Consider the following 14,892-nt stretch of genomic DNA (forward strand, 5'->3'; position numbering starts at 1 on the left):
TTTGTTTTTGATAGTGGTGGCAAAGGAGGTACATTTATAGGAAATGAAGTGACAATTTAAGAGTAGAATTAGACCCAGGATTTATGAGAACCAGCACAAAATGACAACACACATAATCTTCCTCTCACACAATAACACAACATTTTGTTTTCAACATAACATGAAAACCATCAAAGGCTCTCCAGCTGGCTTGCAGATACTGCTATCCCTGACTCTGTCCCAAGACATTCTTCTATGGGCAAACAGAAGAATGTCTTGGCAACTCTTTGGAGTGGGAGTTCTGAGTAGAGAGCGAGCATTGTTGTTCCATCAAAAGATGAGAAGATTCAGGAAAAAAAAAAAAAAGAGAAGATTCAGTGTGCAAATCCATAATGCAGATGACATGGCAGTGGTTGAAATAGTGACCTCACCCTAGAGGTACAGAATCCCTCACCCTGCAGAAGATACTGTGCTTAGAGTCCCAATAGAATCAGTCTTGTTTGAGGTGTGTGTCTCCCTTTAACTCTGGCATTCTTGAAAATGTTTGCTTCCTCTGCAAGATAACCACCAGAGATTTGGCCTTTGCCGAACAGTGCTGTTTCATGTAAGGGGAGTTTAGAGACAGAAGATTTAAATGAGTCTTTTTCTGCAGAATTTGTTACCAAGAGATAAACATCAGGGTATGTTCTACCATGTCTGACCTCATTCTAAAATTTCATTTGTGTGCAATTGATGGATTTTCATCCAAAGTGGGGATATTAAAATTTCAGGCTTTTCTTCTTCAGTTATAGCCTCCTGAGTGTCATGTATACTTTATGCAGGATTCCTTTAAACTTGGAAGTCACTTCACTCAAGTCATTAGTTGGTATTTCATGGAACTTTCAAACACAAAAGATTTTAAAGCTACTGCCAATAGCTGAATCTCTTAGAAGTTCTGCTGAATCAATAGGGTCTTCTCCTCAGAAATCCCAAATCCTCAGACGACTGGCAAGTAACAAAGTACAAAGTGTTCATCTGTCACCCAGTGTCACCAAGTGTGTGTGAGACACGATCAGTGAACACAGACAGGTGGCCTGGTGACTGGGTTGCTTCTCAGTCTAAGCTAACCTTAGTGTAAGCGCGACACAAATCCGCCAAATGGAAAGAGTCTGGGCTTTGATATGAAACAGTCCCATGTTCAAACACTGCTCTGCCACTAAGGAACCCTGGCAGCTACTTGTCTTCTCTGAGCCTCAACTGCTTCACGTAGCATGGAGAAAACAACTCACCTCGAGGGGTCGTCAACATGAGACAAGATGTGTTAAAGCTCCAAGTGTCAGGGAGAGCTCAAAAAATGGACGCTGCCTTCATGATTCAGTCATCAGAGAGTTAAAGAAAGCCAAAGGGATTAGGTCGCCTACCACTGAACATGGTTTGAGATGCAGTCCCCTCAGATACTTCCTTTGGTCTTTGGAGGGTCATATGAAGGAGAGAGAGGAGGTCTCTTGTGACCTGGGGTCTTCATCCCACAGGTGTGTGGACTAGGTGTCCTGAACACCCATTCTCTCTGGCCTGCCTGGACATGGCAAGGTGGGACAAGACCCCACCCTATACTAGTCATCCACTTTAGCATCCCCTGCTGCCCCCAGATCCGTATCACCTCCTAGTCTGGCAATTACAAGGGCCCTGAGCTATAATCAAATCTGAAGAATTGATGCTTTTGAACTATGGTGTTGGAGAAGACTCTTGAGAGTCCCTTGGATGGCAAGGAGATTCAACCAGTCAATCCTAAAGAAAATCAATCCTGAATATTGATTAGAAGGACTGATGCTGAAGTTGAAACTCTAATACTTTGGTCACCTGATGCAAAGAACTGACTCACTGGAAAAGACCCTGCTGCTGGGAAAGATTGAAGGCAGAAGGAAAAGGGGACAACAGCAGATGCGATCGTTGGATGGCATCACCAACTCAATGGACATGAGTTTGAGCAAGCTCCAGGAGGTGGTGATGGACAGGGAAGCATGGCGTGCTGCAGTCCATGGGGTCGCAAAGAGTCAGACATGACTGAGCAACTGAACTGAACTGAGCTGTAATCAATATGGTATCTCACACACCTATGTAGGAAAACTTTTTTCCAAGGGCTCCAAGTTATTAGTCAATTTCCTTTAGTTAACAGCATCATTTTGCAGGTCAGAAAACTAATGTTAAAAGACTGTCTTGCCCAAAGTTGAACCATGAGAGTTAAAATATGTTCATGGCTCTCTACTCTTTTGAGGGTTCCATTCTGCACACTTGATGCAAAAGGATTCATGGGCATCTTCTTTGAGAAAAGGCCAAATGTCAGGAGAGGCCTCTCCCACAGGGGAGGCTGGAGGCCCGGGAGCGCTGGAATCAGAAACATAGAATACAAGTAGGTTCCCAGTGTCAGGAAGAGCCACTTGGTCTAGGACACAACAACATTTAGAAAAGAAATTTGTATCTTTGCCTAGCTCCTTGAGTTGTCCAAGACTGACTTCTTCCTAGAATCACCCTTAAGAGATGAAGTCCTAAGACCTTGCTCACTCAGAAAGTTGCCTAGTTGGCCAGCCAAACATAGTTTAAGACATTCATGGCCATCAAAGACCACAAAGGCCATACTGGCCTGCTAACTGGGACTCCAAGGAAGTAGCAACCACAACCACAGGCTTCATCCTGAATAAATTATCCGATTTAGAATATCTGGGGGAACCTTTGCAGAGACTTGATGGTCTCTGAAATGGTCAAATTTCTGGAAATTTGGATGGTCAAATATCTGAAAATGGTCAGTTTTCATTCCAATCCCAAAGAAAGGCAATGCCAAAGACTGCTCAAACTACCACACAATTGCACTCATCTCATATGCTAGCAAAGTAATGCTCAAAACTCTTCAAGCCAGGCTTTAACAGTACATGAACCATGAACTTCCAGATGTTCAAACCGGATTTAGAAAAGCCAGAGGAACCAGAGATCAAACTGCCAACATCCACTGAATCATCAAAAAAGCAAGAGAATACCAGAAAAACATCTACTTCTGCTTTATTGACTATGCCAAAGTCTTTGACTATGTGGATCACAACAAACTGTGGAAAATTCTTCAAGAGGTGGGAATACCAGACCATCTAACCTGCCTCCTGAGAAATCTGTACGCAGGTCAAGAAGCAATAGTTAGAACTGGACACGGAACAACAGACTGGTTCCAAATCGGGAAAGGAATACGTCGAGGCTGTATATTGTCACCCTGCTTATTTAACTTATATGCAGAGTACATCATGAGAAGTGCTGGACTGGATGAAGCACAAGCTGGATTAAGATCACTGGGAGACATATCAATAACCTCAGATATACAGATGACACCACTCTTATGGCAGAAAGCAAAGAACTAATACAGATGACATCACTCTTATGGCAGAAAGTGAAGAACTACTAAAGAACCTCTTGATGAAAGTGAAAGAGGAAAGTGAAAAAGTTGGCTTAAAATTCAACATTCAGAAAACTAAGATCATGGCATCTGGTCCCATCACTTCATGGCAAATAGATGGGGAAACAATGGAAACAGTGACAGACTTGATTTTGGGGGGCTACAAAATCACTGCAGATGGTGACTGTAGCCATGAAATTAAAAGATGCTTGCTCCTTGGAAGAAAAGTTATGACCAACCTAGACGGCATATTAAAAAGCAGAGACATTACTTTGCCAACAAAGATCTGTCTAGTCAAAGCTATGGTTTTTCCAGTTGTCATGTATGGATGTGAGAGTTGGACTATAAAGAAAGTTGAGTGCTGAAGAACTGATGCATCATGGAAATTTGGATGGTCAGATGGAATGAAAATGGGTCTTTTCCAGATGTCTTTTTCAATACTTTGGCCACCTGATGTGAAGAGCTGACTCAGTTGAAAAGACCCTGATGCTGGGAAAGATTGAAGGTGGGAGAAGGGGACGACAGAGGATGAGATGGTTGGATGGCATCATCGACTCAATAGACATAAGTTTTGAGTAACTTCCGGGAGCTGGTGATGGGACAGGGAAGCCTAGCATGCTGCAGTCCATGTGGTCTGCAAACAGTTGGACACAACTGAGCAACTGAACTGACAGTCTTTGAATATGACTGATTCATCAGATTCAGCATCAGGAATCTGAACTAGATTCTCATGAGGCAATGATGGTTTCAGATGACTTTTTAAACTAACTGGATAAACTGACCTTGGTTAGCATCTTATCAAGGGGCCACATGGGCTCATTCCCCCCCACCCCCCACCCCACCACTGTGATTTTGGGGACAGGCTCATTGAAAAGGGAATTGGTGAAAAAAGTATTCTAAAAGTCAGAAAAAGTTACCTCCGGAAGGGTGAGGTAATTGCTCTGCAGTGCTGTAATGCACTTTCTTTCTTTCCTGGATGATGGTCGCATATGCACTTCTCTCATAATTATTTGTTAAAGTGTATATGCTGTATGCTTTTTTGGTATATATGTTCACCTCCAAATAAAAGAGGAATTATTCATTTTTAAATGAAAGTATATTACAGGATACCTGGAGCTGGTCTGTTATGCTTGAGGGTCTAAGTGAAATCAAAGCAGAGGTAAGGAGCCCTCTGGTCAAGCCACCTGGAGAACCTCCACTGTTTCTTAAGAGAAGTGTGGCTGGGCAGAGGTCTCAGAGCTCGAGCTGCTATGGCTCAGAGGTAACACTGCATGAGAAGCTGAAGGCAGTATTTTATTGTGTTAATTCAAGAACAATTCTACCAGCCTCTTGAGTCTTATGAATAACTTCATGAAGGGATGAAATCACTCAGTGATGAATGTTCATCAAAGCCACAAGAGCAGCAAGTGTAAAAGATTTAAGACAGTTAAATAACCTAGAAGTGTAAAGCTAGAGGGAGAGAATTTTGTTTTGTGTGTTTAAGACATCTCATACTACTCAGGAGAGCTTGATGAGGTGGGAGTAGATTGAATACACTCTAAAGGAGTAATTTTCAAGTTAAGATTCCAATTTGCTGAGTCTGGGAGGAGGGGGCAGAATGGAAAAGAAATCTATATTTTAAAAACAATTATAGGGGAATTCCCTAGCAGTCCAATGGTTAAGCCTTGGTGCTTTCACTGCTGGGTCTTGGGTTCAATCCCTGCTTGAGTAACTAAGATCCTGCAAGGTATGCAGCGTGGCCAAAAAGACAAAACAAGCAAAACACAACAAAAACAAAACAAAACACAATTATAAAGGGGAATTTGTTTTGATTTTCTAGAATGGGAACCAATGTCAAAGACAACATGCTCACTTCCCCAAGAAAGCCAGGGTCCCTAACATTTCTCCTGCAAGGCCTGTATCAGAGGTCTGGTTTTCTCTGCCAAGCTTATCTATGGTTGGAAAAAGAATTCATCCCACCTGCCACCCCAAAACTTTTGAGGAGCAGGTTTTTTTGGGTTTTTTTTTTTTCATACTCAAAGCACTTGTGGGAGAGTCAAGGGTTGCGGGGACACTGAGAAATACATGTGCAATTATATGCAAATAAGACCACCCACCAAAGTGTTCTTCCCTCTGGATGGCAAGTAACTTATTTTCTTGTACTTTTTTTTAAATTTCCAAATTTTCTACATTGAGTTTCTTATGCAGTAAAACAATAACGAATTAACATTGAAAAGACTGATGAGAACAGACATCCTCTGTTTTTGCCAAACTGGTCTCTCCCCCTGGAGCTGAGTACAAGCACTTGTCCCAGCTGTTGGCTCTCTGTGCAAGGAGGCACCGAGGCCCTGCGAGGCACCACGGACTGCTGTCCGGGAAGGGTGCGAGGGCAAGCAGGTCTGGACTAGGCCAGGGCTCCGGGAGTTCATTCTATCCCAAGCTGACTGCTTCTGAAGGGTTACTGGGGAAATGCAAAAACATTTCTACATTTTTCTTTTCCTTCCCTACCTCCAAGTTAAGCCCTGAATCATCACATACAGCAGTCACTTGCTTCTTAGTCCTTTTAAACATTCATTTATTCACTGTACAAAATATTTACACTACTGCTGCAACTGTGTGGCCCTTTGGTCTGGCCTGACAAATTTGCAGCAGGGCTTGGTCTCTGCTGGAGTTCTAGAAACACGCCAACACTTTCCTTGGTGTTCACTTGGTGCCTGGTCTCCTTCACTAGCCAGGAGGTTAGCTGGCCGCCCAAGTACCTGGGCCACAAGGGCATAAATAAAAGAACTGACCAAAATAAGAAACGTGAATAGGAAACACTTCCAGTAACAGGCACTCTTTCTTCTCTGACATGGTGTACGTCTCCCCACACCGGCTAATTCCAAAGCAGGATTAGAAAAGAAGGTCAAAAAAAAAAAAAAAAAAAAAAAAGAAAAGAAGGTCAAAGGAAAGGGCAAAAGAGCAAAGATACTTTTGAATAGTTAGGAGAGAGAGAGAGAGAGAACACTGGAAGAATACAAAACCACAACAGTACCAAACGGTTTTGTGAAACAAAGACCCTGGGGCTAAGGACCACCGCAGGCTGCAGCTGCGCTGCCATGGTACCCAGGATGCTCTGAAACGTGCTATGACTAGAGCTCAGAAAGGACAGATCGAGCCAAGAAAATCAACTCACGCTCCAGCATCAGTCTCTGGAGGGGCGGGGGAGCACAGGGTTTGGAAGAGGAACAACGGCCAAAGACAGCAGAGCCAGCCCACGTGCCCCCAGCTGGAATCCCTCTCTGGGCCCAAAGGGCGGCATCATGCTTCCCAGGGGGATGATGAAACTTGCCTGTACATATCCCATGGGGCAGCACCTTGTCCTGGTCCCTGAGGAGAGCAGTGACCGTGTGGCGTGGAGGACCTGGGGTAGAGAGGGCCCTAATGCTGGACCCTGGACCCCAAGGGTGAGTGAGGTCAGCATTCAGCACCCATGCCAAGGACAAATGACAACTGCAAAGGAGTGAGGTCAGGCAGGAACTGTAGCAGCTCAGAAAGGTTTGTTCCTCGTGATCCCTGGGAACAGGAGGGCTCAGACGTGCTTCCAGCAGGCCAAGGCATGGCCTCAAGTCCTGCCTCATCTCTGGACTCTTTGTACTTGCTGGTTTTGGCAATAAAGATGGCTTGTTAATGTTCTCAGAGTCGAATGCCCCATTGGGAATGGTCGCTTGCAGCAAAGCCTTCTTAGAAACAGAAACTTCAGAATTCGATGAGATTCTGAGTCTTGAAAATATCCTCATTCAAATCGTTAATGGCAAAGGTTGTTGTCATCTTCCAAGGAACAGCTGCAGGCTCTCTTCAATCATGTCACAGTGAACCTAGTGTGTCTTCCTCCGTCCTGAGGTGCCCTTGCTGGTAACGGAGGAGTGACAGAAGTCACTGGGACAGCGAGGCGTTTGTCGTCTGACTCAGCTCCTCGATGTGTGTCCCTTGTGTCCTGACCCTAAGGACCTCTGAGAAGCAATTACTGATCCCTTCTCCCTTGCCTCAGTGCTGCCAGGGAACACCAAGCAGAGAGAACCAGGGACCAGTGGCATGCTGTCAAACCATCCTAACTTCTTGCTCCAAAATTTTCTTCAGTGGAAACCTAAAGAACGCTCAGCTCTCAGCAGACAGCACAAGTTGGAGGTGAGGAGCCAGGCCCAGCCACACCTCAGTGTAAAGAACAAACTCAGGGACAAGCATCAGTTGTCTTCAAGCCAATCACATGCCAAGAAATGCCCGACAACCCTAAAGGAGAATCGCCTTCAGCACTGGTGGCTACAGCCTGGCTAGCTTTCACATTCTTAGGTCTGTCTCACAGGTTTATTATACTCAAAAAAAAAAAAAGCTTACTAGAGAGTTCTTCTTTATGAATTAAATGATCATTTCTGGAAACGCTTGCAGGGAAAAGCTCCTTTCCCAGTTCTGACGCCACAAAAAAAAGGACCCTTTGGTACTATCAGTAACCACGCAAGCTAGTCCCGTGCCTGCACCGGCCGTTGTGCAGAGGGACAAAGCTGAAGTCTGTCTGTCGCTGTGGGCCACCTCCGCTCTGTGCTCCTCCTGGCGAGGAGACAGTCACCTGGCCCCGAGAAGGACTCACAGACTCTGGGTCAAGGGGACACGGAGGGAACCCCTGCAGAGCATCGGCAGAGGAGGCTGAGAGAGGCGAGGACCCCAGCGCTCCCAGAAAGGCCGAGCCTCCGTGTCGCCTCCCTCAGCGGCTGAGGCAGCTCCCGCCTCTGAGCTCCTCTGAGGACCAAGGGCGAGCGCAGCGGGCCCCCACCCTCCTCCTGCGACTGAGCCACTTGCTCAGGGTAGGGACCTGCCAGAGGGGGCCGTGGGGGGAAGGCGGGAAGGGAGGGGGCGAGGGAAGGACGAGGCTGGGAGGTGACCGACTCCTCCACACGCTGGGGGGCACGCAGCAGCTTCTGGCTGATGGTTCTGTGTCTGTCGGGGTCAGCAGTCGCGTCTGTGGCGCGCGCCGCCTGGAGGCTCCGGGAAGCCATGGGAGCCAAGCAGACGGCAGGGAGAGCGGTCAGAACATGCCGAAGCCCTCGCAGCCCTCGCTGATGGCCAGCTGCAGCATCCTGTGCACCTCTTCGTAGGAGTCATACGTAGGGAGGCACAGCTGGTTGAAACTGCAAGGCCAAGGGGAGGGCAGTGATTAACTCACACGAGCAGACCATGCCGGCGAGGGCTGCAAAGATAACCCTCTGTGACAGCCTGCGCCGGGCCGTCGGATACCCACCACGTGTGTGCAGTTGGGAGCGTGCTGTGGGTCGGGGCCGCGATAATCTGGAAGGAGGGACAGAGGGCAGCAAAGCCTCCGGGTGGCAGCTGAGAGGAGCCTGTGGTGAACTGCAGCAGCCGAGCCAACTCTTCCTGTGTCAGACTGGAAACCACGGTCCAAAACCACCTCATGACCTGTGGGGAGAGCACGAGGCTGGGGTAAAACCCAGGTGTGGCTGTGGATCTGACCCCTGGGGGAAGGAACGGGGTGCTCTGAAGTGGAAGGAGGGGCCCCGGCGACTTGCACGCAGGTAGGAACGGCTAGAATCAACAACCTCTTTAAGGGGGAGTGATGCGGACACACAGCCAGGAGGCAGTCCCTGACTGCTCGGTTCTATCTCTCTGTCTTTTCAACATTATTGCTTCTGGACACAGCATCAATAGCCCTTAAGGACAAGGGTTCCCGTCTGTCTGGATGACCACCTGCCTTTCCCCGCCATGTATCGCTTTTTCCCAGTTGACATATCTGCTTCTCAGCTTTTTCTTTCTGAAACTTTTTCTGTGTAATATGGTACAAATTCAACTGAAAGAATTTTGGCCCACTTACCTTTTCTCTGAAATGCCACGAGCCACCAATGACCACCGCGTGGGCTTTGAAGTCAGACACACTGATGTCCCCAGTCCCACACATCAGCAGCTGGAGAAGACAGTCAGGTGTTTACTGGGACAGTCAGAGGAGTGAAGTCCCATCATAAGGTCAAAACATGTTAACATGCAAAATATGGAATACAGAAACATCAATAAAAAGATGTATGGTGACGTCATAATCCAAGAATACTACTTTAGGAAAATCAATTATAATAGGTCAATGGTTCCTAACCAATGCAGTAAAACTCACAGGGCTTTAATATACATATATAGACAGATACATGCCTATAGCCTTACCCCAGACCTAGTGAATCAGAATCTCTAGGGACAGGTTACAAGCTTTTGTACTTTGAAAAAGTTTCCCAGGTGTTTCTGATGGGTACCCCTCATGAAGAATTACTGCTTTATGTATCATTTTGATGAAACAAAGGACAAAAAGGGAACAAATGTTTACTGACTGCTCTGGATGTGGCCTAGGAATACGGGGGGAAAGCAGGCCCCGCCCCTTCGATGAAGACCCCAGCCCCATTTGCTATTTGTTAGGTGGCCTTTCCTTTTCCCCAAACCCACCCTTCTTCTGTAGACTGAACTTTTACTACTGTCTCTTCGGCTCCACCTCTACTTGATCAGATAAATGAAAAAGAATGCCAAAAAATGAGAACATTAATGACATCAGAGCCATGAACATCTTGTTGATGTCCTAATTTGGTTCAGGATCCAGCAAGTTACTTAGCAGACTATGAGTACTCATCCAATAGCTGTAAAGGCAGTCCTAATCAAGAGGCAAGAGAAGCCCAAATGAAGTGTGAGAAGCTTGGTGCCTTCAAAAAGAACTTGCTAATGAGTAACTAAGAGCAGGACGGGGAGCAATCCTGAGAGACTGCGCCTTCCTCCTACGCATTTACCAATTGTTAATGAACGTTTTGCTTCAGGATAAAATCCACCAGTAGCTGTTTCTCAGCCCGGAAAATGCTGGCACTAGGTGACAGGTCTGCCGGAAACTTTGGGCTGAGAGATGGAGACTGCATTATTTGGATTTTATACCTAAAGGTACAAAACGTGCTGAAAATTATATAAGACGTTGATTCCTGTTCTCAAAGCCAGTTCAGTTAATAAGAATAAAAATGGTGCAAGACTACCTGAAACTCCTGATTCCCTTTTTTTGGGGTGGAGGGGGAGGGGGCATACTTCATGGCATGTGGGATCTTAGATCCCCAACCAAGGATCAAATCCATGCTGCCTGCGTTGGGAGCGCAGAGTCGTTAACCACTAGACCACCAAGGAAGTCCCCTGTCTCCCCATTTTTAAAGAACTTCCTCACTGCAGGAAACAGCTTAGAGAAACTTTAATAAAGGCTATGGGACATTAAAGCTAATAACTTGCATTATATGTATCATGTGTGAACAGTGGGTAAAAACAAACTGGTTTTACTTTTTGCCTACACCCGTAGTTCATGGAACTTCAGTCTGCTCCTTATAGCAAGGTATTTACCATCTTACAGTGCATTCTGGTTGTCACAGGATCTAAAGGAAGAATATATTAACTCTGTAGTGTTGTCAACCAAAGCTATGACAGGCCTCACATCCTTTGGATTGTCTCCTTCACTAGAATGTGGCTCCATGAGCCCCCCAGTTCCTCAAAAGCACTTGCCATATAGGAGGCACTCGATATGAATAGTCTCTGAACAAATAAATGTTTCTAACCCCTTAAATCAACTTAAAAGGTCATAGGATTTATAAAGACTGTACAAGATACCAACATTCTTTACCACTCAACCAGTATCAATAATATTTGATGAGTAAATAGTCATTATTACTATTCATCAATATTTATTCCACATTCAAATTTTTTTAAAAGCTGGAGAAAGGGTCCATGACTGAAAGAGCAACAAAAGTGAAACCAACTCTGAAAGGGCTTTCTTACTGCATCTCATAACAGAAGGTGCAAGAAGCTGGTTCCTGTGGACATAATAAAATAGCAAGCCAGGGACAGGGAGTTCCAATTGTAAGCACTTACCTCAAGCTCATTCTCATCAAAAATAGCCAAGAGGTTTTCAGGGACTAACTCATTCAGGCCTGAAACAAAATATCCAAGTTAAAGCTATATCCACACCAGGTGATACAGGTATTTACACCTCAAAGCCAAGAGTCAACAGAATCCCACCTTTTAGGAAATGTTCCACCTCCTCTTTCACTTGGCTGGCCAGTCGATACTGGGCCAGCAAATTTAAATAGAAGATCTTATTCGCGTTGGTGACAGGGGTTTGAGCTCCACCTGTCATAAGTTCTACAACCTGAAAGAAGAAGCAAAAGACAGAGAGAGCGTGTGGATGGGAGTTTAAAAGACGACAGCTACCCAGCATGTCCCACAAACAGCACATTACTGAACTGCACCACGGTCACACGTTCCTGCTCAGCATTCAGGTTTTCATCACACTTGGTTTTACTCAGTAACTAAACTTCAGGGTTCCTACCACTATTGCTGTATTCTACTCACTACTGTTTCTGAAGCGGGTCTCTCAGGGAGTCCTCTCTGACCTGGTCAAATAGTGGATGCAACAGGAAGATATGTATGTTTCCTTGTTAGCAACATTTTAACACTCCTCTGATCCAAAATTAAACCATTACTGACCTCTTCTTTTAAACCCCTGAGACAATTGAGACTCTATAAAGTCAGATAAGTAGTAAAGAAGCATAATCTCAGAAATTCCAAGATGTGCACAGATGTTCCCCTACATTCTTCTATTTCTAACGTGAGGCAATAGAAAAAGCCATGGCTTGATACTTGGAGACTAACTTGCTATGGGGTTTCAGTCACTTAGCTATTTGGACTCCCAGTTTTTCCATCTTCAAAGAAAAGGCTGATTTTCAAATAGAACTGGCACCCTCCTCCAATAAGCAACTCCTAAGGGAGCCACCTTCCCTGGTGGCTCAGACGGTAAAGCATCTGCCTACAATGTGGGAGACCCAGGTTCAATCCCTGGGTCAGGAAGATCTGGAGCAGGAAATAGCAACCCACTCCAGTATTCTTGCCTGGAAAATCCCATGGACGGAGAAACCTGTAGGCTATAGTCCATGGGGTCGCAAAGAATCGGACATGACTGAGCAACTTCACTCACTTTAAGGGAGCTTTGGGGAAGCCCTGAAACAGTTTAAAGCCTCCCTGGGAAACCTGTGCACAATGAGCAAGGTTGTCTTCACAGGTGAATGAAGGCCTCCATTTAGTTACAGGATCAGATTTTAAGGTCCTGACCACGGCATGGGAGGGACAGAACTTTGGTCCAGAGCAAAGATTCTCAATGGATTTAAACATGTAAGACTTTTTCTGTTATTGTGCACAGTTCTGGTTATTTTTATTTTATGTGTGTAAGCACTTGTAACTATTAGCCTAAGTAGTAAGTGACTAAGATTGAGTATTCGTATCAAATCCAATTAAAATCAGTACTGCCCTAGGCCTGCAGACCCTTATTCAGTCTTCTATTGACTCGAGATGCCTTGCAGTGCTGGGTCAAGAAAACGGGCTCCACCCACACAGGTGTGAAGGCCAGCGGCCAAGACTCGCACAGGGCTCACAAGGCTATCTGATTATCAGTTCAGTGCTATTAGTGATCACAAACTTTCAGTCATTGCTATTTTGCTTTCAATTATTTCTAACTGCAACTTCAGGTTTGTCATGATCATTTGATATTATTTAAACCCAGAATGCAAACAAAATCACATGTGCATCAGAAATACTTTTGGCCGTTTTCTAATAAAAACCTTAAAAATAAATAGGCACAGTGTTATAATGGGAGTCAACTACCTCCCTGCCCCTAATGTTGAGACAGACACTGCCATCCCTTCCAAAACTGCCTGTGCAGTGACACTTCACTATCACTTCGTTCTTTTTCTACTCGAAAGGAGGGACTCGTGGGATGGATGGTATACGTCTCTGGTTCCATTTAAACAGGCCAAGGCCATACAATGTGGGATACAGTGCCCCAAAGCTACGCAGTCCGATACGGCTGTCACTAGTTACAGGTAGTTAACTTAGAAATTCAGGTATGTGGTCATACCAGACACATTTTGGGTGTTCAAAAGTTTAAATACAGAACACTTCCATCATTGCGAAAGGTCTACTAGATAGCCCTGATGCAGAGGAAGCTGGGAAATGGGACCCACAGGCTTCAGTTCTCTGTCTCACCTTATCCAATTGACCTGATTTATTATATTTCTCTTCTGCAAAGACCAGCTCCATCTCACTCATGTCATTGTTGAGGATGAAACAAACTTTAGATTTGTAGAATTCTGGGTCATCTGTTTCAAAATACTGAGGAGACAGAAAGACACAGAACACAGCATGACCACTCTCACTCAGAAATAAAATTTGTAACTGCTTGGAACTACTTACCCCTTCAAACCTCAAGAATAATAAACAGAGGGTGGAGAGATTCCAGAGTTAATGGCCAGGGGACTTAGCAGAAAACACATACCTAAGACCTTACCTTGTAATGCATACGTAGTCCTATGATTTGGGCCAAGAAAGAACGGGTAAAGCGAGCTCGGACCAACTGCTTGTAGGCTCCTCCTAGAGAGGACTCATAGAGACACTTGCCCACCAGGCGCCCTGCAAACTCATACATCTTTAGGCGCAGATGAGTGGGGCGATTAGGGTTGGGGTGCACCTGTCAAAGAGAGAGATTAAAAGGTTGTGGGTCGTTTTTCTTAAAGCCTAGTTCTGGAAAGATTCTCCTTCCGCAACTCTATCCCAAGGGAGCAAAAATTTCAGTGTTAGGATCAAGGAGCCCATTCAAATGGCATTGTTTGGTAGCCACCACTGAATAATTCAAAATGACTGGAGAATAAAGGACAAAGATGGACTTACAATAAACTAAAAAATCTTCTATTGATTTTGTGGTCTCTGGCTACAAATGGAAGTCAATCAGTGGATGATATAATGCCTCTTTCCTAAACTAGAAACTCTTTCAGCCAGAGTCTACTTCCCTTCCCCCCTAGTCAAAGACCTTGTACAGAGTTCAACTGCTTCAGGGATGTTCTGAAAAAAGTGGCTTAATTATTAAAATACTAAGGAGTAGAAAAGCCACTGCACTATAATGCTTTTTATTCATCTGTCTGCATTTTCTCTTAGAGATGAAATAAGGAAGGCAAAGAGGAGGGAGGTAATCTGATTAGTTCAAATTCTTACTAGTCTCTCCATCATAACACAATTCACATTTTGCTCCCACCCCCGGGGAAGTCACAGACTCACTAATGCTTGGTTGGTGTCACTGAATCGGGTGAAGAGCTGATTGGTGGTGTCAAATAGTGCTTTGCAGATTAATTCAAACCATTCCCGACGAGGCCCTCCCCAGTCCAGAGCTGGAAAGGATAATAAAAATAAAAAGTGACACTGGCTTATCACCTTTTATCATTTTTGTTCATTTATTCATTTTATACTCTCTGATCCTTCCTCCTTCCATTGTACCACCTTGGTGTCCCATATTCCAACCCACCTTAACAGTGGACTTTTTTTTTTAATCCCACCTCATTCTGTAGGATTAAAGGTATTCTAATCACTAAGCTGATGCCCTCTAGCGTGGGAACACAGATCAGAGATCCCAGGAACTGATGCTTCTCTTG

At 45.0% G+C, this 14,892-nt stretch overlaps 1 protein-coding gene across 5 annotated transcripts in view; it reads right to left on the reverse strand.

Moving 5' to 3' along the window:
- AREL1 (apoptosis resistant E3 ubiquitin protein ligase 1) overlaps positions 1-14,892 on the reverse strand; it is a 52,466-nt gene continuing 37,574 nt past the window's right edge. For all 5 annotated transcript variants that reach the window (XM_065940779.1, XM_065940780.1, XM_065940776.1 and 2 more), the window contains 8 exons: positions 14,522-14,631; positions 13,758-13,937; positions 13,457-13,582; positions 11,438-11,567; positions 11,291-11,349; positions 9,234-9,323; positions 8,646-8,821; positions 1-8,535 (listed from right to left, as the gene is read on the reverse strand). In XM_065940779.1, coding sequence (XP_065796851.1) covers positions 8,433-8,535; positions 8,646-8,821; positions 9,234-9,323; positions 11,291-11,349; positions 11,438-11,567; positions 13,457-13,582; positions 13,758-13,937; positions 14,522-14,631 — 974 coding nt within the window. In that variant the 3' untranslated portion in view covers positions 1-8,432. The remainder of the gene's footprint in view (positions 8,536-8,645; positions 8,822-9,233; positions 9,324-11,290; positions 11,350-11,437; positions 11,568-13,456; positions 13,583-13,757; positions 13,938-14,521; positions 14,632-14,892) is intronic.

The sequence above is a fragment of the Muntiacus reevesi genome, chromosome 7 (genome assembly GCF_963930625.1).
Source record: "Muntiacus reevesi chromosome 7, mMunRee1.1, whole genome shotgun sequence".
Classification (NCBI taxonomy): domain Eukaryota; kingdom Metazoa; phylum Chordata; class Mammalia; order Artiodactyla; family Cervidae; genus Muntiacus; species Muntiacus reevesi.